Source organism: Nomascus leucogenys, chromosome 3, assembly GCF_006542625.1.
Source record: "Nomascus leucogenys isolate Asia chromosome 3, Asia_NLE_v1, whole genome shotgun sequence".
NCBI lineage: Eukaryota > Metazoa > Chordata > Mammalia > Primates > Hylobatidae > Nomascus > Nomascus leucogenys.
Window position 1 is genome coordinate 154,699,840 of NC_044383.1, and position 26,707 is coordinate 154,726,546.

Sequence of the window (26,707 nt, forward strand, 5' to 3'; positions counted from 1 at the left end):
GCCAGAGTGTGGCTGTGTCCACTAAGGACCCCCAGAAAGGGGACCGGGGGGATGCATTCAACCTGGTGATGAGGCAAGAGGCCTGAGAGACGCTCCCTCCAAATTTGCCGTGCTTCCAAATTCCCTGTGCTCCCCCTGCCCCCCGTCGACGTAGCGTCCCCGGCGCCAGGAGGAGGGCTGACCGCCGTGGCCCTGTGTGCCCCGCGAGCCCCGCGTCTCACCTTGATGCAGTGGTAGGTGGCGTTGGTGGCGCAGACCAGGTTGAGGTTGGGCCAGCCATCCAGGTCCGAGTCCTCCCCACAGATGAGCCCGTCGCCCGCGTAGCCTGTCTGGCACTCGCACTTGTACATGGGGTCGCTGAAGTGGCCCAGGTAGATGCACTCCGCGTGCTTGTGGCAGTTGTGTGTCTTGTCCTTGCATGGGTTTTCGGGCTCACACACCTACGGGGAGAAGGGCTGCGTGGTTAGCGACAGGCAGGACGATGGCTCCGGAGGCGTCGAGGCGGGGCGTTGGGCACCGCAGCCCCCAGCAGGTCCGGTCCCAAGCAGACCCAAGTCCTGAAGTGGGAAGGGCTTTCTGGACGAGCTCTTAGGTGACGTTCGTTCCTGAGGCTCTGTGAGTGACTCAGCCATCGTTTCTGAGCCTCGGCTGCAGCTCACCAAGGGATGCCGCTAACAGCGGAGAGGTTGCCGCCTGACCCTCACAGGCCCCGCCTGAGCACAGCCCCGCACCCCGCGCGGAGAGGAGCGGCCGAGCCGTGCAGGTGCTCAGCTTCCCCGGGCCAGCTCCTCCCAGGTCTCTCCTGGGCCACGCCACCCCTTCCTCTCCTTTCTCCTGCTTCTTTTCTGAACTCATCTGATTTTTCCAAAGCCTCGCGCAACACACAGGGAAGGCCGGCCTCGCGTACTTGCTTTTCCGTCTTGGCTGCTTCCAGGCCGACCCCGACGGGCTGGCTCCCTCTGTATCGGGGCGGGCAGGGCAGGCAGTGGAAGCCCGGCTGAGTGTTGACACAGCGAGGCACCTTGCTGGTGGAGAAGCAGACGTCGGGGACCAGGGCACACTGCGGGGACAAGCAGACATGAGAGGCCGCTCCCGACCTCCAGGGCACCCACAGCCCAGCGCGGGGTCACCCACCTCGTCCAGGTCCTCACAGTGGGTGCCATTGCCCAAAAAGCCCACGGGGCAGGAGCCGCATGACCAGGACCCATCGGGGAAGCTGCTGCACTGGGCTCCCGGGAAGCAGGGGTTGGATAAACAGCCGTCTGGGTGGGAGAAGGCGGAGCAGAGTTCACCGCCCACCCTGCGCAGCACAGAAGGAAGCCCGCCCTGTGTGCCGTCAGACACTCTGGGATGTCTTTGTCATCAAATTCTGTCATCAGGAATACTCTGCTGCGATTCTGGATGATCATCAAGAGGCATCACCTCCAAGATTGCACTGCTCAGGTGGACGCAGTGCAGCGGGTTGCAGAAGCATGTGCACGTGATGACTACAGCCACGGGCCACACCACACAACTACCCACACGCCACCTCCCAGAACACACAACTGCCTACGTGCCATGTTCCACAACACACGACTACATGCTAGGTGCCACACCACAAACCTACCTACACGCCACGTTCCAGACGACACAACTACCCACATGCCACCTTCCACACCACACAACTACCTACACACCATGTTCCAGACCACACAACTGCCCATGCACCACCTTCCACAACACACAACTACACCCCAGGTGCCACACCGCACAACTACCTATGTACGACGTTCCAGACCACACGACTACCCATGCGCCACCTTCCACACTACACAACTACCCACACACCATGTTCCATACCACATAACTATCTACATGCTACGTTCCCAGCCACACAACTACCCACATGCCACAGTCCACACCACACAACTGCCCACATTCCACAGGCCACACCACCCAACTACCCACATTCCACAGGCCACGCAACACAACTACCCACATTCCACAGGCCACACCACACAATTACCCACACACCACATTCCACACCACACAACTACCCACATTCTACAGGCCACACCACATGGCATCTTTTTTGTTTTTACATTAGAAATACAGGAGGACTGAAACACAGATGTTAAAAGCAGTTATCTTTGCATGTGCAACTAAAATTGATTTTTCTTTTCTGTGTTTTTCATCTAGTTTCCCAAAGTGTTTGTGTTTTCATCAGAATGGAAGCCCGGGTTTCAGCGCCCCCGCTTCCACCCCTCACTCACCCACGGGGCAGCTCCTCTTGTTGCACATCTGGCGCTCCTGCACATCCCCCACGCAGGCCTTCCCTCCGTACTGAGGCTCAGGGCTGTTGCAGACCCGGGTGCGCTCCCGGATCCCACCGGCACAGGTGACAGTGCAGGCCGACCACGGGGACCAGGGGCTCCAGCGGCCGTCGACTGTGGGGAAAGCCAACCGGGGGGAGCTCAGAGCAAGGCCCAGGGTGGAGAATGTGAGTTGGCCGAGTGAGAGGGAAGAGCAAGTGGGACGTGGTGTTCCCTATGCAGCCCCACATACTGGTTTCTCCCCAGGTTGGCTGACTTCAGGTCAGAGCGTGATTGCACCACTACGCCTGCTGCAATGGTGGATTCCGGGAGTGGTGCAGATGACAGTGTTTCCAATGGCTTTGCTGCGATCTCTTGGCCTCCAGAAGACAAATCATACCACCTCTTCTTTTTAATAGAATAATTTTTTAATACAGAGGGTCTCACTATGTTGCCCAGGCTGCTCTCAAACTCCTGGCCTCACCAATCCTCCTGCCTCAGCCTCCCACAGTGCTGGGATTACAGGCGTGAGCCACTGTGCCCGGCCCCACACCACCATTTACACCGAGAAGCTCAGAGCTCCTCACCAAGTGTCCCTCTGCCATGCAGGGTGGCCTCAACTCAGAAGCCTGGTGTGACACCAGATGTCCTCATAAGCAGTTTCCATGAGGCGTGAGCACGGCTGAAGGCAATCCCTGCACACCCTCTTTTTCTCAGGACGTCCATGCACTTCCTGAGCCAGGCCTCCCTGGGGAAGCCCTCGATGCTTTGGGCCAAGTGCTCTGTAACTCACACCCTAGTCTGCACAGATGCAGGGAAACGCTATTTCAGAGAAACACAGTTCTGTGCATCTGCGGCATCCTCTGTCCACACTCACTACTCAGTCCAAACTCACTCCCCGTCCACACTTACTCCCCATCCACACTCACTCCCCCGTCCACACTCACTGTACGTCCACACTCACTGTACACCCACACTCACTCCCCATCCACACTCACTCCATCGACACTCACTCACTTCCACCCACACTCACTCCCCATCCACACTCACTCCATCCACACTCACTCACTTCCATCCGCACTCACTGCCCATTCACACTCACTCACCATCCACACTCACTCCCTGGTCCACACTCACTCTCCCATCCACATTTACTCCCCATCCACACTCACTCCCCATCCACACTCACTCTCCCATCCACACTCACTCCCTGGTCCACACTTACTCCCCATCCACACTCACTCCCCATCCACACTCACTCTCCCATCCACACTCACTCCCGTCCACACTCACTCCCCATCCACATTTACTCCCCATCCACATTTACTCCCCATTCACACTCACTCCCTGGTCCACACTCACTCCCCATCCATTCACTCCCCATTCACACTCCCCATTCACACTCCATCCACACTCATTCCCATCCACACTCATTCTCCATCCACACTCACTCTCCATCCACACTCACTCCCGGTCCACACTCACTCCCCATCCACACTCACTCCCATGACAGAGCTGCAGTGCTGGCTCATTCTTCCTTTAATTACAGTCTGTCCTGAACCGGAATGAAACGGGGCTATCTCAGAGGAGGTTTGAGCTGAGCACAGGTGAGCAGAATTAATCACAAAGGATGGGTTAATTACCGAGCTAGGCCCGGGATGGCAGCCCCCTTTGCTGCTCGGCTGGGCTGGGCTGGAACAGGCCCCGACACCCCAGATCCCGGCTCCAGCTGTGGTTGCCCACTGTGAGCCGCCTGCGAACCCACCCACCCAGGGCCCCGCCTTCACCGTACTTACTTGGGCATGGGGCGCCCTGGCAGGCTTTGGTCTCCCGGCCACTCCCTTTGCAATTCTTGCCCCCCATCTGGGGCACTGGGGAGTTGCAGAGACGGATGCGTGTGATATTGCCAACTCCACAGGTCACAGAGCATGAAGACCAAGGTGACCAGTGGCTCCAGCCGCCGTCCTGCCGGACTAACACAAGAAGCACAGAGAGATCAGGCTGTGCCGCCTAGAGGAGCATTTGCCTGTAAGCCGTGTGCCTTATTAACTGAGGAGCATCTCACAGCTGCTGAGGAGAGGGAAGGAGAACTCCTCCCACCAGCCGGGAGAAAGAGCCTCACCTGGCCAGAATCCTTGCACAGGCCCAGCACCTCCTGAGGGCAGCTCTGTCCCTTGCACAGGCCCAGCACCTCCTGAGGGCAGCTCTGTCCCTTGCACAGGCCCAGCACCTCCTGAGGGCAGCTCTGTCCCTTGCACAGGCCCAGCACCTCCTGAGGGCAGCTCTGTCCCTTGCACAGGCCCAGCACCTCCTGAGGGCAGCTCTGTCCCTTGCACAGGCCCAGCACCTCCTGAGGGCAGCTCTGTCCCTTGCACAGGCCCAGCACCTCCTGAGGCAGCTCTGTCCCTTGCACAGGCCCAGCACCTCCTGAGGGCAGCTCTGTCCCTTGCCAAGGTCCCGATAGCTGAGAGAAACCCGGCCCCACCCCCACAGGCATGCAGGTGTCACATGCCAGACACTCACTGCGGGTGTCACACTTGCTCAGGCTGCAAGCCCGTGTCTGGATGGAGGGCCCCAAGCAGGTGTTGCTGGTGACGTCACAGGACCGGCCTCTCTGCTGGGTCCCAGAGCCACACGTCACAGAGCACTCGGTCCACTCCGCCCACGGAGACCAGCCCTCCTCACCGTCCACCGCTGCCAGAGGAAGCAAACACAGTGGCATCAGGCCCTGCCTCACAGATGTGCCACAGAACAGAACAGGCACAGGGCAGCTGGCGTGGGGCCACAGTTCATGCATCCAGAAGTCTGAGGAGCCACTGCCTGGCTGGGGCAGGTGGACATCCCAGTGGCTGGGCCGTGGCTCCGTGGGACCCAAGTTTGTGACCTGCACAGGAGTTCAGGGACTGCCTTTCAAGAGAAGAGCAAAAACGCATTTCTGGGTCTACTGTTGGGTGTTGAGGGGAGCTAAATCCATGTGTGTCCAGGAAAGCCTTTTAATTGATTTGATAAAATAGCTTGCCAAAGACAGTGTTGAATCTTTTCTACATGAGGTTTCATTAAAGTTACAAAGATTTAACGGATTTCCATTTAACCTCTGTTTGCTGATTTACATGATGTAGTGAAGCATTTCAATTATTGGTGAAAATTACAGGTCACTTATTTCCAAGTAAACTGAAACAAGCTAATAGAAAGGAGATTCCCTGTAAAGAAATTCTTCATAGGTAATTACAGCCCCTAAATGGGAGGAAAGAGCAACCTGACGCAAGAAACCATTCCCGTAAGGAGAGAAGCCCAGCGAATGCGCCATGACTCAGTGTTCTGGAAAGCAGGGAAATGAAAGAAAAGAAAAATGGCCAAGGAGGTCTTTTCCTGGTCATGATGCTCCTGATAACATAAAATGTCTCCTTCTAGTCTAATGTGGGCCCTTTGATTATCAAGATTATATTTTTATGCTTTGCCAGGAGCAATCTGACTTTGTGAATACCTAACAGGCACTTTTACACATATTGAATTGTTGGTTTTAATTATAAGACTAACTGTATAGGGGATACATTCTCTGCATTTTACAGGCAATAAATTTGAAACTCAGAAAAACCCCATTTTATTCAAAATCACAGAGTGGCAGAGCGTGAGCTCTGAGTCCCTTCATTCTCTGTCCACATGAGAGGTTAAGGTGTCCTGATGATGACACAGCTCTGGGGCAACAGGGACATTCTGGGAATGTTTGGGGGATGGTGACTAGTTTAGTTTGGGAGAAGCGTTGCCTGATCTTAGTGCAGCAGCAACTCGGGGTGTGGGCCTGAAGCACCTTGCCAGTGGCATGGCACTGGGGAGCCACGGATGGCTCAGGAGCTCTGGGTGGGGTCAGCAGAGCTAACTTGGGAAGGGAACTCGGGGCAGGGGTGGGAGGCAGCACAGAGACCCGAGGGCAGCGTTGGGGCCAACTCAGTCTCTGAACGTGCACTGAGTTTCCAGGGTGGCCCGGGAGCCCCCAGGGTGTCCACACGTGGTTCCTCTCCATCTCAGGTTCTGTTCCTTGGAATGTATTTCTATCACTTAGAACATATTCTTCGGGTAACAGTCTTTGGTTTTTGTTTGTCTCATTTTCTATTGTTCTCTTCCAGGCGTGTGTGTACAGTGATCCACGTGTGTTCTCTGACGCTCAGCGGGGGCTCCGTCGGGGTCTGCTCTGGGCTCACCTGCGTGACCACTGGGCTCAGCTTCCTCATCTGAGAAGCATCAGGACTGGCCTTCCCACCCCCGCGTTCCTAGGGCTTCCACACTCTTTTCTGGCCACGAGTCAGTCCTCAGTGGATGACCAGTGGCGTGGGGTGGCCCTCTGATTCTCTCACCTGTACTCAGGGGGCTGAACTTCGCTCTTCTCCACCAAAACCAACCAATGAATAAATAAACAAACAAGCATGGAATTCCTAAAAATGCAGGATGCGCTCGCCGGCTGGCAGTACTCACAGTGGAGGCAGGAAGGGCAGCATTCGCCTTCCACGAAGGACGGGCTGGCGCAGGTTGCAGGCGGGCAGGTGATTTGGTGGCAAATGGTTTTAAATTTCTACAAGTGAAGAAAGGCATGCATGGAACACTCATTTAAAAGGAGGGGACATTGGTACAAGGGCTGAGACTAGAAGGAGTCGACAGAATGGCTGAATGTTTTCCATCCTACGGACCATACGTTACAGAGATGTGAAAATAAGGGCATCTTTTTCTCCCATTAGTGCTGAGAGCCTAACAAGAACGGGCCCCCAGATGGCTCTTTGCATCCATTCCATTCCTTTCTCCCTTCACTGAGCAGCAAGGATGCAACAGAGAGCTCCATGCTTCCTGGAAAGAGGGAAGAGAAGACGGGCAGCAGGAACTCCTGTTATCTAAGGTAATGCTGAGGCCATTGTCAGCAGAAATAGAGTAACATTACAAGCTAAATTGTCTGTCTGTAAGACTTTAGGCAGTGGCTTGTATTTTCCCCAAATGTTTCTGCTGAGCCTCAGGCTCTGTCGGAACTGGATGGAATTAAATGCAGAGTCCAGGGCCATGTCTGGCTTCTCTGTTCCTCCTGTTTCTAACCAACTGGTGACGCTGGCCAGGTTGCTTCCCCTCTCTGGGCTCTGGTTCTTTATGTGCAAACAAAGAGGTGGATTCAAGTCATAAATATGGTTCCTGACCCTTCTGTGATTCTTACACTGAAATTTCCTCACATAGCTGAACAGGTTTCACAGAGCACTGAACGCTGGCATTTCCAGGCAGTCAAGCTCTGCCGAGTGTCCAGTGGTGGCCCCTTCCCCCAAGAGCCGTGTTCTGGGGCCTCACCTTGCAGGTACACGTGGTGCAGCTGTCCACCACCCACGTTTCATTTTCCGCAAAGAACCGGCCATCCTGCCAGCAAGCTGACATGTTCCTTGTCTTAGGAGGGCCACCAACGAGCTCCCAGAGAAACTGGTTATCATTCGACTAGAAAATCAAGTGAAACATTTAAGTATAGACAATAATACAACGTATTTCATCATCATGCTTGTGGGTGAAAAAGTTCCTCCTCCATTAAAAAGCTCTAAAGTCAAGTAAGACTTGACTCATCCCTGGGAGGAAGTTCCGGAAGCTGCCCTCCATCCTCACGGGGCTTTCTGAGCCACAGCTTCGTCACTGCCTGGGCTTCTGGGGCTCCCCATCCACCTGCCTTCCCGGGGAGCGGGAATCGCGCGGCTCACATCACACCTGGGCCACTGCAGAGCAACGCTGGGGCTTCTTCGACTGGGGACACCAGGTGGGACTGGGGTGGGAACAAGGTCCCCAGGCAGCAGCCATAACGACAGACAGGGATACAGCCAAGTTCCTGCCCTCGCCGCCCTCCCTGCCCCGGGCTCCTGCCCTCGCCGCCCTCCCTGCCCCGGGCTCCATCTCCTGGCATCATTTACTTCATGTCCTCTGGGTACGAGTGACAGTCAGCGTCACTGCGCCCTGGTTAGCCATGTGGACATCGTGGGGCACCATGGCCCAGAGCACCTCGTTATGTTCAATCCCTTTCTCTAAACTGCAAGCTGCCCGTCCTGAGCCCTGCAGGCATTCCCCTCTCTTCCTGGCCACACTGTGCTGCTCAAACCCATTTCACTCCTGCCAGCCTCACAGGAACTTCCCATCCTGCCTCTTCAGCTATTGCAACATACAGTCCTTTAAATAAAAGTATTTTCCTCCGCAGGGGTGTGTGTGTGTGTGTGTGTGTACACTCGTACCTAGAGATTTACCGAGGAGGTACATTTCCCAAAATTAAGAATTTATTTTGGAGACTGTGCCCGGGACCGTTTTCCTTGGGAATATTTCCCAAGATCTACCCGACTTCCCTCTAAGAATGCTGAATATTGAGCACGCATCCCGAGGAGCCTGGCAGACACCTCCCTTGTGAACTGTGGGTTTCACATCGAGCACCAGGCGCTGCCAGGCCAGGGAATGTTGAGACCTGCCGAGATGGGCCAGCGGCGGAGCTGCCCACGCCCTGTGAGCCCCGCAGCCCCCGCGTGGGTACCCACCACTCTCTTGAGGTTCTCGCTGAGCTGGTTCACGAGGACGTGGAGCCCCGAGAGCTCCTGGACCATGTTTCCCAGCTCCTCGCAGGAGCGTTCGCACACCTCCGGCCTCCTCTCCGCGCTGGGGCCCACGTACTCGGTGGTGACGTGCGGACCCAGGCGCAGCGTCTCCGTGTTCTCACTGATGGCGTTGATCTCAGCTGGGGGGAAGCACAGAAGGGCCGTGAGCATCACGGAGGACAGGGCCGGCAGCAGAGGCCGGGAACACAGGGAGGACGACCCGCCCTGGCTCCCAGAGCGGCCTGGTGCTGGGCGACACCAGGAACGGCAGGGACAGCGGCTGTTTCCCACGCTGCCGCACCTCACAGAAGGAGCAGAGCAGCGGTTAGCTCAGGAGTGGGAGACGCATCAGTACAGCAGAGGCCCGCACAGTCCAAATGCAGAAGCAGCAGCGGCCACGCGTGTCACTCAGACCCAGGTCCCCTCTTTCCAAAGCGTCTGACCACAAATCTGCTTCTGGAACAACACATCCCCCATATGTTCTGACGGCTCCTCTCGACTCTTCATCCTTTTTTTTTCATCCCCAAACACCCTTTCTTATGGCTCCTTGCTCTGCTTTAAAGAAAATTCACTCATCCTCTTGCTCAAATAGCCGATCCCCTCGAGACTGTGCCTTGCTCGTCCTGGCCTTCTCACCTTCCCGCCTTCACACGGCTGCCACCTTCCCACCACTCCCCCCTTCCCCCCTTCCCCCCTTCCCACCACTCCCACCTTCCCCTCTTCCCCCCTTCCCCCCTCCCCACCTTCCCCCCTTCCCCCTTCCCCCTTCCCACCTCCCCACCTTCCCCCTTCCCCTTCCCCCCTTCCCCCTTCCCACCGCTCCACCTCCCCACCTTCCCCCTTCCCCCTTCCCCCTTCCCCTTTCCCCCCTTCCCCCGTTCCCCCCTTCCCCCCTTTCCACCTCCCCCCTTCCCCCCTTCCCACCACTCCCCCTTCCCCCTTCCCACCACTCCCCCTTCCCCTTCCCCCCTTTCCACCTTCCCCCCTTCCCCCCTCCCCCCCTTCCCACCACTCCCACCTTCCCCCTTCCCCCCCTTCCCACCTCCCCACCTTCCTCCCTTCCCTCCTTCCCCCCTTCCCCCCTTCCCACCGCTCCCTCTGAAGCCCTAGATCTTGGGACCTGGGGGGGTACCGCATGTAATTTACAAATTGACCTGAGGCGAGTCAGGGACGGAGGCGGGGTCCAGTCCTCAGGTCAGCGGGGCCTGTGTGGATGCAGCTGGGGCCCAGGCTCAAGGCCGGAGCACACCTCACCCCCATCTAGGACCCCGCTCCTTCTCAGGGGTGAGGATCCCATCTTTGAAACGCCTGACTTCTCTCAGACAGTCCATTATTGAGGAATGACTTAGACATTTTGCAGCGCTGTCAGGCATTCCATGATCGAGTTTGTATCACTTGGTTATAAACTGTGCTGCAATTCACACTAAGCTCAGAAGCTTCCCCTCGGATTCATGATGCTCATAACCATGTACAATCAGGTCAATATCAACATATTAATGGAGACAAAGAAACCACCCTGAGTGGATTTCACCCAGCACACTGATCTTTAACTAACCTAGGGTATTTGTTTTTCATTCCTTTAAAAGTTAAACAAAAGACCACATATATCTTTGCTTCTGCTCTGGCTCTGACAGGAATGTAGTTTTACCTGGTAGTAAAACCTTCCAGCTAACTTGCATTTCTCCAGGCTTCTGCCAATATGCTCAGTTGTAAAATAATAATGGCTCAGCCTCTTCACAAGGTTATTCTCACTTTTAACAAACAGTGAAAAAGGGGATTTCGTTACCAAGCACCAATCCATCAACTAGCTGTTTCTGTAAGACCAATTTTCCTTAAGTCTGACATAACCAGTGAAGAAGAAGAAGTCTTTGTTGGCAAAGATCTCCAAATGGGACATTGGCATCCACCTGGCTTTGAGTAGACTAACTCATGGGTGATTGCCACATATGGTAGATATATGTATATGTATATAGGTAGATATATGTATATAAATTCATACTTATTCTACGTCTGGAGATAACAGATCTAGATTTCTCTGTAAGGCTGTTTTGTTTTTTTTTGGAAGATCTAAGAGTTTCCCATAAGTTTTAAAGCTTTGCTTTTAATAGTTCCAGGGATTATTGACTTGTACCTGTGAGCCTAGGAAATACCTGGTGAAGGAGGCTGCACCTACTAGGGTGTATGCTGGTAACACACACACACACACACACACACACACACACAAGGTGTTTGCTCACATAGAGGTGTAAGTCATGTTTGTCATGGTAGGTTAGTTTTACTCACTAACCATTATGACAACTGACTCAACATGCCATGGACAACCTTAGCTCTAGTTTAACTGAACCCACATGAAATTATAGTACAAACGTGATTAGGAACACCGCAAAGGGTATATTTTCTTTCATACAAAGAATATTTGCATATATGTTTTGTTTATAAAGACAATATTTTTCTATATTGGTGAAAATACACACACACACACACACGTATACATATAAATATATCAGACTGAAAAAACATTATTGCAACAAAAAGTACCCAAACGCCCCACAGCCAACTGCACCCCAGGAACCCCCGGAAGAGCACTGCCTCATGAAGCTGAGGCCCTGGCACGCAGAGTGCTGGAGCCAAGATAACGCCGCCTGTGCTGCAAATCACCCCTCAGGTAACAGGCACAGCAAGGGTCATGGTGGGGTGACAGTTGGAGCTGAAATGAGGGTTGGTCTTAGAACACCCTTCTCCCTGCATTGATGATCAAATGTCTCCTTGTTCTCTGTCCTCACAGGACATGCACAATGACCAGGACCTGCAAAGTGTAACTGAAGAGTGGGCTACGCACCCCGGTTCCGAAGTAGGCGGTGGGATCAGAGTCATTGTGCATCAAAGATACCAAATCCCACATATTCCTGATGTATAGATTCATGACATAACAGTTTACACTTGTCATAATTTGGAATTGAAATGGCCTGGCCTTCAGGCGCACACAGCCACACCGTGTGGCAGACGCGAGCTCCGCTTTGAGGCTGTCAGACCCAGGCAGCAGCCCTGCTCCCTGCTCAATGGGGAGCTCGACGCAGCAGCCACACAGCACCCCCTTGGGCGCCAGCCTTCATCTTTGTAAAATGAATAAAGTGAAAGTGCCCATCTCACGTAGTCATTCTGAAGATTAAATGATGTACGACATTTAATGAACCTGTCATAGTGACCTTCAGAATTAAATGCTCAAGAAAATATTGGAAAGTATGCTTGGAAATATGATTCACAATTGTAACTAAAAGAAAAGGTGAGATCATCTGTCAATGATTTAAGTAGCATAGATTTCCATCATATGATGGAGTCAACAACTATGAACAGTATAAGAAAACTTCCAGGTGGCTCACACCTGTAATCCCAGCACTTTGGGAGGCCAAGGTGGGCGGATCATGAGGTCAGGAGATGGAGACCATCCTGGCTAACACGGTGAAACCCTGTCTCTACTCAAAATACAAAAAATTAGCCGGGTGTGGTGGCGGGTGCCTGTAGTCACAGCTACTAGGGAGGCTGAGGCAGGAGAATGGCGTGAACCCGGGAGGTGGAGCTTGCAGTGAGCCCAGTTCGCACCACAGCACTCTAGCCTGGGCGACAGAGTGAGACTCTGGCTCAAAAGAAAAAAGAAAACTTCTATAAAATTCAGGTTCGACAAATATCTATGACTTTCCTTAGGCAGACGAGCATCACACATTAATATACTGGAAAAGTTGTCTATATTTCAACTCATATTAAAGTACCAGCTATTTATATTTTGTCTTCTATAATAAAATTGTTTGGATTATTAAAATCTACTTAAAATTAACTGTTTAATCAATTTATGATTTTCAGATATCAACATGTCTAAGTTGACCAGCTAAGTCACTCAAAGACAATAGTGGTAGTTACCCAAATATTTTTACTTAAATTTTTACAAGCATGCATGCACACACATACACACACACACACACACACACCCCATGTCACAATAGAAACCCATCCAAGCCAGTATATAAAATGCATTTTTCAAAAGACACCTACCTCCCTGGCCTTGCTGGCAACCCTTCTTGCTTAGAATATCTTCCACAGAGTTTTCAAACACTAGGTGGACGTTCTGAAGCAAACCCTGTAAATACACACAAGCAGAAAAATAGAGCATCTGACGTTTGATGCCAAGCTAACCGACATTCTAAAAATACAAGTTGGAATCTTCAAGTAGTGAGAGTATTTCCTTCTACGTAGCAGGTTTGCAATCTCTTTATAATCGGTTTTTCTGTATATAGTACTTTTGAAATTTTGTTTTTGAGCATGACACAAGAAATGGGAGTGTAATGTAAGAAATCTACCTAGAAGAAGGAAATGTTTCATAAATAAGAGTGAGATGGCCCTTGGAGAGGTGTGGCCTGCTGTGTGTTCTGGGCATGTTCCCATGGACGTTCAAGGCCATTCGTTCCTTGCAAGTCACTCATGATTAGCGAGTTTCTGCATTGGGCTAAGGGGCCCACAGAGGCCCACTGGTCCACTCAGAGACACAGACCCTGGACCTGCAGGAGCGCCTTCCGCAGCTGAGTTACGACGGGGCTGGGCCAATCCTATATGGTATGGAACTCCTGGACACCCATGAGAAATTGACTCAACAACAAGCTATGCATCTCTAGGCCTTTTACTGGAATTACTGAGTTTAACCATGTACTTACTTCCAAGGCCCTACACGTCCGGGAGGGAGCAATGTACCACACACCATTGCAATTCTAAAGACCTGCAGTTTAAGATTCATTTCCAAACATATTTGAACCAAAATGGACATGAAACCATTCCCTCATAAATCACTAGCCCTTTCCCTTGGAAAAGGGCACCTGCTACTTTGCTCTCCCATCATTTCGCTACTAAAGCAAACATTTAGGAGCGGTTTCGGTTGTGATCAAAAGAGTCTGGGATTGCCAGAAACATTTGAATAGGGTTGATTCCTTGATCATCAAACCAGCCTCAATCTCAACTGATGATAATTAGTGCAGTTAGGGAAGCACACCTGGGGCAACCCTCGCTGATTAATCGTGGCTTAGGCATGCATTGTTGTGTGTGTGTGTGTGTGTGTGCGCTTGTGTGTGGTGTTTGCATGTGAAAGGGTGAGTGCGTGTGTGAAAGTATGTATGTGCTGACAACTGCCTGTGGTTCTGCATGCATTGTGTGTGCACGTGTGCCTGTTTGTGTACCCATGTGTGATGGACGTATGTGCATGCATGAGTTTGCATGAGGTGTTTGTGTGTATGTATATGTAAGTGTGTGTGCATGTGTGCACGTGTATGTGTGTGTACATGTGTGGTTCTGTGTGTGAATCTATATGATGTTTGTGTGGGGGGATGTGAGTGTGAGTGTATGTATGGTGTTTATGTGTGTAGGTATGTGCATGTGATGTGTGTGACTGTGTGGTACTTTTGTGCACATGTATGTGTGTTCACATGTGTGTGGTGTGTGTGCATTGCATGGCTGTGCGTGGTGTGTGCACACCTGTTTTGTGCACACATATGTATAAGTGCTTACATATGGTTGTGTGCACATGTGCATGCATGTGTTCACATGTATGTGTGTGGTGTGTGTGCATGTGTGGCATGTGCACACGTCTGTGAATGTGAGTGTATGCACGGTGTTTATTTGTGTATGTGCATGGGTGCCCATGTATGGTGTGTGCTCGTGTGTGCATGTGTGTGTTCACATGTATGTCTGTGGTGTGCATGTGTGCACATGAGTGTATGAATGGTGTCTATGTGTGTCTGCATGTGTATGCCCATGTATAGTGTCTGTGTGCACATGGGCATGCATATGTGAGGGTGTGTTCACATGCATGTGTATGTGGTGAGGTGTGTGTGTACATGTCTGTGCATGTGTTGCATGGTGTGTGTACATGTGTGATGTATATACATATGCGAGTGTGAATGCATATGCAGTGTTTGTGTAGATGTCTTTGGATGTGTGTTCATGTGTTTGTGTGCATGTGTGTTTGTGTGGGTGTGGTGTGTGTGTGCATGTGTGCACATGCCTGTGGCTATGTGTGGTGTGCAGTGTGTGCATGTGGTGTGTGCATGCATGTGTGTGAGCACGTGTGTGGATGTGCAGTGTGCTTCTCTAAGGCCAGGCTCTGCCTGCTCAAGCATCCCATCACCAGATGCACTAGCGGATCAGTTCCCAGCAAAGCTCTTTCCTCCCTCACGGCGGCCACCTCCCTGCAGAGCGTACCCTGAAGTGACTCTCTCTGGCAGAGCCTTTGGCCACGTACATCCGGCTCTTTTCCGCCTGCAGGTGCTCGTAGAAGGGCTCGTCCAGAGCGAAGCTGTCTATGAGGTCGCAGCCCACGTGCAAGCTGTAGGTCTCGCCAGCCACCTGCACGGTGACGTTCTTCCACTGCGAGTCAGCCAAGCCGACGTCCTCCAGGGAGACCACATGCCGGGTGCCGTCGATCCAGTAGGTGAGATCCAGCGTGTCCGCGGGGCCGTTGGAGACGATCTCGAACTGCCTCTGGGAGAGACCGGGGCCCTCCAGAGCCAGCAGCGTGCCCCTGGACTTGCCGTCCTGCTTGAGCTGGGCCGTGAGGAAGAAGCCCTCCTTCTGCCGCATGATCTTGGTGATCTTGCTGAGATCATCTGCGTTCACGGGTGGGATGTAATCAAAACGCACAAAGCGGTAGGCCGGCACGCCGGGGTCGGGCCCGCGGAACTGCTTGGCGCCAATGGTCTTGCGGTTGATGTTGCTGATACTGAAAAGGTCGAAGGTCATGTCTTTGTCCTGGTGACCAGCTGCAAAAGGAACCGCAGTGGAGAAGGGTGACGTAGGGGAAGAGGGCGAGGTTGGCCTGACCCAGGGTGACAAACCAGAACCTCGCGTGTAAGGAAATTGACGAGGCCTCCCAATGTGCCGCAGCTTCTCTCCCTTTTTTATAGGAACGCTAGAGCCATCTCTGATGAAAAGCCACTATCCTCCGTGCCAGGGCCGCTCCTCAGAGTGTGGTCCCAACGCAGCTGCGGGTCTGTGGCATCAGTTTCTGTCCCTGGCTGGTCGAGGAGCGTGTGCCAGAAGGTTAATCGGTGGAGCCAGGCAGCGCCCTGTCTGTTCAGCTGGCCCTTCGCATAGCCCGACCTCCTTGGTGAGGGAATCCTGGCCTTGATTGACATTCTGGCACACGTCTCAGGTCACTCTGTCTGGCTCTTCTACCTCACATCTGAGGCTGAAAAGCAGCCGTCCTGTCTACCAGTTGATTGCTCAGGAAAAAACCGAATAAATGAATAAACTGGGAAAGACATGGATCTTGAGCCTTGCTATTGATAGAATGTCAGAAAGCAGCTAAATCGTATGTTGCTTTCTTGTTGAGATCAACTGCCTAAAACCAGTCATGTCAGCAGGTTGTTATTTTGTAAAAATGTATTCTCCAACTCTTAATGCACCCTGTGGGTAAGGATCTGAAAGAGTGGTCAGTGTCAAGTATAGAAACAAATGGTTTTAAGTCACCACCTAAGCTATCGGCAAGAAAAGTGATCAGATCTCACCAAAATCATAACAGTTTAAATAATTCAAAGCTGGGCACGGTGGCTCACACCTGTAATCCGAGCACTTTGGGAGGCCGAGGCAGGCGGATCACGAGGTCAGGAGATCGAGACCATCACGGCTAGCACAGCGAAACCCCGTCTCTACTAAAAATACAAAAAATTAGCCAGGCGTGGTGGCGGGAGCCTGTAGTCCCAGCTACCCGGGAGGCTGAGGCAGGAGAATGGCGTGAACCCCGGGAGGTGGAGCTTGCAGTGAGCCCAGATCATGCCACTGCACTCCAGCCTGGGTGACAGAGCAGGACTCCGTCCCAAAAAAAAAAGTAATACACTGAACGGAAAGTTTAAACAAAGCCTTCCTTTTCATCTAATATTTAGCAAATTAGAACAGTATAATACACAGGGTTGCTGACAGAAGTGGGCATTGGACCACTTTCCATAGAGTTACTTGGCAAGAATTAAAAGCTTTGATTCAGCAATTCTAATTTTGTAACCTATCCAAAGGATATAATCACAAATGCTGCTTAAGATTTATCCACGTCAATATTTTTTGTGTCATCATTTATGCTAATGAAAATAAACCAATCTAAGTGGGAATTGATTGAAAAAGATCAGGCTTTATCTGTGATGAAATATTATGTGGTCATTAAAAATCATACTATAGAAAAGTAAACACATGGGAAAATATTTAAAGAAGGAAGAAAGTGGAGCAAAAAGAATTCAACAAACACCAAATACCTGCAGTGTTGTGAAAATTCTCTATAGAAAAAAGGATAAACTGTACAACTCTAGGTGGAATGGCATTTTTCTCTAACACCTGAATTTTCCAAAGATAAATTATCTCTTGTCATATTGGCTCAGAAGTAAGTTACTATTTTATTTATAAAGGAGCTAGAAGGTCCTCACGGGTAAGATTGTCCAACCACACACTTTATTTTGTCATCTCTCCCCTTGCAGCTAAGCCACATCTCCCAAGCCCGAGAGAGACCACAGGCTCTGAGGACACTCACCTTGCGTGCTGGGCCACACCCACAGAGCCAGCAGGACCAGCCTCCAGACCATCCTGCCTCCTGCAGCTTAGCTCCTGGGAATACAGGAAACCCTTGTTAGTGATGAGTCCACAGCTGCAATCCTGCCTGTGAGCGAGACTGGCCCAGTGACTCACATGACCATTGAAAAACAGTTTGCATATAAAACTCAGCACCAACTGGATTTGTGGCAAACTAAGAGCAAAGGAGGAAATTTACTCTTCAGGCAGGATTCTTCTAACTATAACTAAGATTTGTTGGGCCAGCATTTGCCAGCAAGCACTGTGCTCATCATGTTCTAAATATTCCTATTATTTCGTCTTCATGATAGCCTGGGAGGTAAGTGGTGCTCTAATTGTCCGCATTTTACAGATGAGCAAATGGAAGATGGGCAAGTTCAGAGCTTGCCTGGCGTAATTCTGTTCATACAACTCATAGACAGGACTTAGATCTAGAAAGTTTGAATTTAGAAAAATATCCAGCCTGACAAAAATAATCTGTGAATGCATTTTGTGTAAATATCCAGGGAAAAAACCAGTAATGCATAACCTAATCAAATAGAATGAATATCAACTGTAAAAAAAGTTAGAAATAAACTTAATTTGGTGAATTATACTTACAAAAAAACAGAACACTCGACTTAGCCATCATTTTGACCCTGCCTCTTTATTTTCCTGCAGGCCTGTTTTTTCCATTCTTGGGGATTTTAAGTTGGCACAGCTCAGTGGAGGCTGGCCCCGAAGTCAGGAGATGTGGTCCAAAGCCCGGCTGCGCGATTAACCCTGTGGATCTCAGCTTCGCCTCTCCCGGGCGAGCACGAGCCTGTGGGTCCCAGGTCTCCCCAGGTCCCTTCCAGCAATTGGTCACACCCTGCTCTAGGCTGAAGGGAAGACTGAGACCCCAGTTCTTCCCATATTTAGAATATCAAAGGCCGTTAACTTCTCATTGTTAATCCAAGGACTCTCCCTCTCCAGAAACAACATTTGGTAACCTGGAAGTCCTCACCTTCCAGGAACAGAGAAACGTTCCTCAGAAGAAGAGAAATGCTTGGCAGCAACTCCAGACCCCCACCCATCTGCTCCTGGGACCCCCCCAACCATCTGCTCCCCCCAGGGCCGCCCCCGGGGTCCTTGGTGATTGTTTCATCTGTCCTGGCTCCGGAAGCAGCACGGCCCGCGGCCAGAGCCAGCACCAGGCTGAGCAGTGCTGAGCACCAGCTGTGCAACCTAGGGAAACCTACTCAACTTCCCTGCCTCAGTTTCCTCATCTGCAGAATGAAACATAGCATCATGCAAAATGCCCACCTCATCGGGTTGTTATGAGAGATGAATTCGGCAAATGAAACTTCACCAGGGGCTGACTTAGCCCAGCGAGCCACAGGCATGAGTTACAGGAGCAGAATGTGCCTCTGGCTCTGGGGCGCTTTCTACTCTAACTGCCTGATGCAGCCGCAGGAATAATGGTGGTGCTGATAGGGCCTTTCTATGGAGCTCTGAAGAGGGTTTAATGGCAGGAGTGAACACTTGGCCATGAGCTTAGAACAGTACCTGCATGCAGTAAGCACCACAGAGCGGTGTTAGAATACGCAGGTCAGGTACAGCCTTGGCAGGCTCTTCCCACCTCTCCACCTCATCAGCCCACGCTGCCGGCACATCGCAGTCCCCTAAGGACAGCTGTGTGGCGCTGGCCCTGCAGAGGCCAGCCAAGAGCAGGATGGTAAATGTGAAAGTTCTGGATGCCCAGCTTCATAAAGACAGGTTAGAAAAAGTAAATCAAACTCCTTTGACGAAACCAGATCCGACTGTCTCTGCCTTGAGGTGGATTCTCACAAGAGCAGGAGGCTAACAAAGCATCCCCTGCTGCGGATTGTCAAAGGACAGTGAGGCTCCATCCCACAGGAAGGATGAGCAGCCAGGCTACCTGGCCTCAGCCCATCCAGGGACACCGGGCAGGGATGGAGCCACGGATGAGCCAGTGCTGCTCACCCGTGCCCCAGCCTCTGCACGCCACACATCCATGTTTATGCTTGTGTTTTTCCAAAAGAAAGATTTCAGTGCCTGTCTGCAGCAGAATGTAGTTTGAATTTGCAAAGGTCTTTTAAAACTCTTTTCATATGAACAATCAAAGTAAAAGATAGCTTTGCAGAGAGCTAATTGTTTACCGGCCGGCCGCCACCCACAGCAGTCTGATTACACACCAGACTCCTGGGTGCTCAGCCCCCAGTCCTGGGCAGCCAAGCCTACCTTCCTTAAGTGGTAGCCAGGCAACCTGCCAGCTCGCTTTTCATATGCAAACTTCCCCAAGACTGTTAAAAGTCGCTGCGTGTCCCGGCAGTCACAGGATTTTCCATAGACTTACCACAAATACTCTCTGGTTACGTTCAAAACCACTTTTCAGCTACTCATAATGTTAACAATCAGAGTCTCTCTCTAATCTACTAATAATGTTAAGGATCAGAGTTTCTCTCTAATCTACTAATAATGATGGTAACAATCAGAGCCTCTCTCTAATCTCCGGTTACTATTCAGATATTCCGGGAGTCGTTTCTAATTCCCTCCTCAATAACAAACGCTCACGTGGAATCTTCTTATTCTGAAGCTGAAAACATAAAGCATTTACCCGGGTTCCCAGGCAGGTATATGCATTAAAATAGCAGCAACCACAACCCTCAGAGAAGAAAGGGTGCCCGGCTGGTGAAAGCACAGCCACGGAGGAAAAGCTTAGGAGCGGCCACGTGCCTTGCTCTTCAAGTGGGCAGTAAAAACACCACGTGAAGAAACACTTGCCGTTTAGTGTTAATAGATACACCACTCACCTTTAGTTAAGAATCTAAATTGCTCTTTTTTCTTGTCCGCTTCTTAGAGTTGGAGAACTCTAATTTCTTAAAATTAGAGCACGATGAAATAATCGATTGAGTTTAAGAAATAATCGTACCTGGTTTGCCAAAAAGATGCAGTAATGACTGGTTTCAGTGTTCCGGACCGAGTCAGAAAGGCTCAGGCTCTGCTGGAGTGAGAGACCGGCCCCGCAGTGCAGGACGCTCCGGTGGACGTGGCCGAGCGGCTCCCGGGCAGCGCGGCTTTATATGCCGCTTCTCCTGTGCAGGGCTGTCAATCAGACACATGAGGAAGCACGTTTAATTCATTCCTTCGAAGGAATGACATCATCCCCCTTCTGATCTCACCATTTGCTCCGAGTACCTGCTGCAGGGGTCCAAGTCCAGCCCCTCTGTACTGGAGGCCGCCTCCTCCTCCTGCACCCCGGCCCCTGCCAGACAGGCCTGGGAGGAGCCAGACAGAGAGAGGGAAGGCAGGGACTCACTTTTCCTGTCTTCTCTCAGGAAATAAGATGCTATAAATAACACTAGCAAGATTGGCTAGAACTCCTCATTTTGCTTAAGAGAAAAAAATGCAAGTTCTATGCCTTAAATATGTTTCGAATTACTCAACGTGATATTGGTCTTTCTAAACCAAATGAGTGACTCTCAATAACACATAAAATACATCGGTGAGTATCAATAATCAGTCTGTATATTAATAAAGTTATTATGGTCAATAATCAAGTTTATTATGTGACAAAAATGAAACTTAGTGTAAAAGGAAGCTGCCAACATTTATCTCAGGCAGTTAGAGGACTGAAAAACTGTACTGCAGCTTTGGGAAAATTCATTTTAACCCAAATTCTGCTTCATTTGCTCAGTGAGGATTCCCTAGAAGGACGTCTCCCCGTGGATGTGCATAGAAGGGCGTGTCCCGGTGGATGTGCAGCACCCATAGAAGGGTGTGTCCCAGTGGATGTGCAGTACCTGGCCAAGTCCCCTTGGTGCACACTTTCACATGGCCCCATCACAGGAGCAGCCTGACGTGCGGCGGCACAGAGCAAGGACTCCAGAGAACCAGAAGCAGTGGCAGCAGCTAACCCCCGCCCCTCCCACACCTCAGGCATCACCCGCAATCAGGGTGCACTCTGCATGGGGGTGGGGGGCGCCGCTTCTCAGAGGTCAGGGTGGATGATGGATGGGGAGGGGCTGCTTCTCCCAGGCCAGAGTACACAATGGAAAGGGAAGCTGCTGCTCTAAGGTGGGGGTTGATGGTACATGGGGGAGGGGCTGCTTCTCCCAAGTTGGGCTGGACAGTGGATGGGGGAGGTGCCACTTCTCCCAGGCCAGTGTGAAAGGTGGATGGTGGAGGGGCTGTTTCTCCCAGGTCAGTGTGAAAGGTGGCTGGGGGTGTGTTGTTTCTCCCAGGTCAGGGTTAATGGCAGACAGGGGAGCTGCTGCTTCTCCCGGGTTGGGGTGGACCTTGGATAGGGGAGGTGCTACTTCCCCAGGTGGGGTGGATGGTGACTGGGGAGCTGCTGCTTTGCTTGGAGCCACCTACACCTGCTTCATGTCGGCACCTGCCTGTCGGGTTCCTTCACATTTGTGTGGAGTTGTCAGCCTGGCCATGGACCCGTCAAGTCTTAGTTAGAGAACATTAAAGCGAATTTCTGTGGACACAGCCCTTACTGTGTCTGTGGCAGGGGAGTGTCTCTTAAGCCTCCGGAATTTCCCCACAGGGGTCCAGCGCCGCAGAGGTCGGCAGGCACCATGAAGAGCAAGCCTCACTTCCTGGCCTCTGTCTTCAGAGAGGATATGCGAGCGGGTGTGGGAGAGGGAAGGAGCTTTCATTTGTGAAAGCCTCTGTTTTTCCTAATGGCACCTGCTTATTTATCACTTGGCAAACATCAGTTTCCGACCCATGCACAGACAAAAGCCTCCAAGAGTGTATGTGTCATGTTTAAGGTACGTTATTTTGCTTTTTAAGCTGTTGGGGACAAAGTCATCATTTGAATTAAAAAGTAGTTTAAATAGATTGATGTTATCTCAAATTCAAAAAAAGTATAACCCAGTTCCCCGTAAAGAATTTTCAGTGGATAATTATCCATTCATCAGTTTGAGTTTTTCTGCCTCCAGGTTAGTTTTTCCTGGGGCCAGAACATGGAGGGCGGCATCCCCTACTCCGCGTGCCACGGCCTCCCCTGTTCCTCGGTCCACAGAATGAGTGTTTCCTGATTAAAGCTGAAGACACGCAGCTCTGCTGCTCAGCACTTCAGGAGCATGTGGTGAAGACCGTGACACTCACCGGGGAGGAGGAAGGAATGTAGTAATGACCCTCCACGTGCCGATGGGTGGGTGCAGAGAAGATGGGCCTCCTTCTGTAAAATCTGGCAGCCCAGAATCAGGGAAGTCTGGTTAGAGGAGACAGAAGGTAAGCCGATTGGAACACGGGCCGTGAATGAGGTGTCCCCGGTTGAGAAAGTATTTCAGGCAGAGAGAGTGGGTAGGTGTTCATGGTGTAGAGAACGGCAGGTTCCTGGTGCAGCGCCCAGGCCCGTGCATGGAATGGGCTTCATAGACGGTGGAAGTCACAGAGAGGTTCCTGGCAGGGTGAGGCGGGACTTCACAGTCCCACGTGCAGGGGGCCAGAGGAAGAGTAGAGGGGACAGCCCCTGGTCAGCATCTTCCCTCGGCCCCCTGGGGGTGAGGAGGAAGGGAGATGTGAGGATGAAACAAAAAGCAGTCAGAGGCCTCGGCGGGAAAGCCAGCGATGCTGAGGGAAGCATCATCACGTGTGAGCGCGGGAGGACGAGGGGCAGACACGCAGCAGGTGGAATCATGTCCTCCCAAGTTCACGTCCACCCCAAACCTGTGAATGAGCTTACTGGAAATACCACAGTGTTTGTGGATGAAATCAAGTGCCGATGTCGTCGAACTGATGTAGGGCAGGCTCCAAATCTAATGGCTAGTGTTCTAATAAGAATAGAGAAAATGAAGACGGAGACACAGGGCGAGCTCTGCTTGATAAAGGAGGCAGAGACCACAGTGATGCAACCACTAGCCAAGGTCACCAAGGGCTGCCAGAAACACCAGAACTGTGGGAGACAGGGAAGGGGCCTCTGCCAGAACATTCCGAGGAAGTGAAGCCCTGCCACATGCTGCATTTAAAACTGTTGGACTCCAGAACCATGGGACAATACATATGTGTTGTTTGTGATACTTCATCGCAGCAGGCCCAGGGAACTAACACAGACACGCCTTGGAGATACCACAGGCTCAGTTCCACACCTCTGCAATAAAGTGAGTTGCATAGATTTGTGCTCTCCCAGTGCATATAAAAGGGATGTTTACACTCCACTATTGTCTATTAAGGGTGCAGTAGCATTATGTCTAAGAGAACAATGTGCATATCTTAATTCTAAAACATTTCATTGCTCAAAACTACTAACCATCATTTGAGCTTTCAATGAGTCGTCATGTTTTTGCTGGTGGAGAGTCTTACCTCAATGCTGGTGGAGAGTCTTGCCTCAATGCTGGTGGCTGCTGACTGATCAGGGTGGTGGTTATTGAAGGTTGGAGTGTCTGTAGCATGTCCTTAGAGTAAGACCACAATGAAGTTTGCTGCATCTATTGACTCTTTTATAAAACGTTTCTCTGTAGCATGTCATGGTTTTTGATAGCAGTTTACTCACACAATAACTTGTTTCAAAATTGATGTCCATTCTCTGAAATGCTGCTGCTGTTTTTTCAACTAAGCTTATGTAATATTCTAAATTATTTGTTGCCATCTCAACATCTTCCCCAGGAGTGAAGCATTTCACAACATCTTCACTGGGAGTACATTTCATCTGAAAAAATCATTTTCTTTTCTCATCCACAAGAAATAACTCCTGATCCATTCAAGTTTTATCATGAGAGTACAGCAATTCAGTCCCATCCTCAGGCCCAGCTTCAAACCCTACCTCTCTTGCTCATTCCATCACATCTTCAGTGACTTCCTCCACTGAAGCCTTGAACCCTCAGGGTCATCCCTCATGGTGGGATTTGGAAGAATCAGCTTCTTCCAAACTCCTGTCAGTGTTTATATTTTTCCTTCTCCCATGAATCATGAATGTCCTAGTGGCATCTAGAATGGTGAATCCTTTCCAGAAGGTTTTCAGTTGACTTTGCCCAGATTCTTCAGAGGAATCACTCTCTATGGCAGCTATAGCCTCATGAAATGTATTTCTTAAATAGTAAGACTTGAAAGTCCAAATGACTCCTTGACCAATGGGCTGCAGAGTGGATGTTGTGTTAGTAAGCATGAAAGCAACATTCATCTCATTGAGCATCTCCATCAGAGTTCTTGGGTGACCAGGTGCATTGACCAAGAGCAGTAATATTCTAAAATAGATCATTTTTTGAGCAGTAGGTCTCAACAGTGGGCTTCAAATATTTAGTCAGCCATGCTGAGAATAGATTTGCTGTCATCTAGGCTTTGTTGTTCCATTTAAAGAGCATAAGAATAATACCTTTAGCATAGCTCTTAAGGGCTGAAGATTTTCAGATTGGTAAATGAGCACAGGCTTCAACTTGAAGTCATCAACTGCATTAGCCTCTAATTAAAGAGACAGCCTGGCCTTTGAATTTTTGAAGGCCATTGACTTCTCCTCTGTAGCTATGACAGTTGGAGATGGCCTCTTCTAATACAAGGCTGTTTCATCTTCATTGAAAATCGGCTGTTGAGTGTGGCCACTTCCACAATGATTTTAGCTAGATCTTTTGGGTCACTTGCTGCAGCTTCTCCATCAGCACTTGCTGCTTCACCTTGCACTTTTGTCTTACAGAGATGGCTTCTTCCCTAAACTTCATGAACCAATCTCTGCCAGCTTCGAACTTTTCTTCTGCAGCTTCCTCATCTCTCTCAGCCTTCACAGAATTGAAGAGAGTTAGAGCCTTGCTTAGATTAGGCTTTGGCTTCAGAGAATGTAGTGGCTGGTTTGATTTTCTCTCCAGGACACTCAAACTTTCTCCCTATCAATCAGCAATAAGGCTGTTCTGCTTTCTTATCAATGGTGTGTATTACATCCGATGGGCGTATTTCAGTGGAAGCCAGATGGATGAGTCTAAAGCCTGGGCGATCCCTGGCTAGAGATGATGTTTAAATCCATAGGCAGGAGACAGGTGAGGCCACTGGAAAGAGGGAGGCGGGGAGGGGCAGACGGAGCCCCAGGGCATGGACCTCCAGCTGGAGCTGAACCACAGGTGTGGTGAGGGAGAGGGCTGCCTTCTGCCCCGGAAACTCCTGTTCCTGAACCATGGTTTCCGTTGTCGTGTTGTGCATGGACTGCATCAGAAACAGCAAATCCTGGTGTGGCTCTGTCCCTTTCACAGTGATGCAGGGGATTGAAAAGCAAGCGGACACATTGAATGTGCAGAGGGCTGAGCTGAAGAAAAGAGCACGGGCTGGGGACCAGGACCAGGCACACTCGTCACAGCCCTTCTGACTCAGAGGTTTTTATATCACCTCCCCTTGCTCTTCTCTCTGGCCTGAACCTGCTTCCTAAGCACCCCAAGGTGATCTGGGGATACTTGCCGGATGGGCGCTGCTTGGAGCTTGTTAAAATTATCAAAAGAGCAAGCAGACAGACTTCCCCTGCATGGCTTCTCCAGCTGAAATGCACACACAGGACACTGGGCCTGGCCCAAAGGCAGATTCCGACCCAGTAGGTGTGGGGTTGGGGAATCTGGTGGTGGGTTTTGAACAAGCTCCCCTCTCCAAGATCACGCTTGGAGCAGCAAGACTTTAGTGACGGGAACTCAGCAGGGCACTGTTATCCTGGCCACCACCCTCGGATGGGTTTGTTGTCACACCCATTCTACAGAGGAGAAATCAAAGGTCCTGGCCCTGGCCTTGCCTTGTCAACCCCTAGGGTCCTCGGGACCAGGATCCTTCCCTGGAAAGGGGCCCAGAATTCCCAGGGCCAGGACTGAGGCCAGTCCCTCTGGCTTTCATTCCACCCAAGCTGCACTGACTTGGAGCATACACAGGAAAAGGAATGGGGGCCAGTTTGTCGATTTGTTTAAGGCTCCGTTTGCTCAACCATTTATTCAAAAAATACTCATTGAGCATCTGTGGCACCTAACACATCCCAGACACTACAAACAGCACAGTATACACATGAGGCATAAACAGGTCCCTGCCCTTTGGGGCTCCTATGTAGCCCGGCCTGCTGCCTAATTGAATTCCCACTAAGCCTCGTGGAACTCTGGTCACCAGCTGATGCTCTGTGTCTTGTATGACTGGAGCCTCCTGCCTCACAGGCAGCCGTAAGGGGTGAGCAGGAATCTTCTGCTCATTTCTGTTGTGCATAAATTCTAATTATGTCCTGGAAACCACAGATTCCCTTTCCCAGGTGTTGTGCGAACATTCCAAGGCAGTGGCAGGGCCTTCTTGGACATT

The 26,707-nt window shown here is 51.0% G+C and overlaps 1 protein-coding gene across 1 annotated transcript in view; it reads right to left on the bottom strand.

The window, feature by feature from the left end:
- THBS2 (thrombospondin 2) overlaps positions 1-17,968 on the bottom strand; it is a 30,039-nt gene extending 12,071 nt beyond the window's left edge. The window contains exons 1-12 of the mRNA XM_030804748.1: positions 17,430-17,968; positions 15,119-15,675; positions 12,926-13,010; positions 8,822-9,018; positions 7,611-7,751; positions 6,762-6,858; positions 4,815-4,985; positions 4,088-4,264; positions 2,253-2,426; positions 1,135-1,262; positions 908-1,060; positions 222-440 (exon numbers count right to left, since the gene is read on the bottom strand). Of these exons, the coding sequence (XP_030660608.1) occupies positions 222-440; positions 908-1,060; positions 1,135-1,262; positions 2,253-2,426; positions 4,088-4,264; positions 4,815-4,985; positions 6,762-6,858; positions 7,611-7,751; positions 8,822-9,018; positions 12,926-13,010; positions 15,119-15,675; positions 17,430-17,481 (2,151 nt within the window). The 5' untranslated portion in view covers positions 17,482-17,968. The remainder of the gene's footprint in view (positions 1-221; positions 441-907; positions 1,061-1,134; positions 1,263-2,252; positions 2,427-4,087; positions 4,265-4,814; positions 4,986-6,761; positions 6,859-7,610; positions 7,752-8,821; positions 9,019-12,925; positions 13,011-15,118; positions 15,676-17,429) is intronic.
- Positions 17,969-26,707: the final 8,739 nt, after the last annotated feature.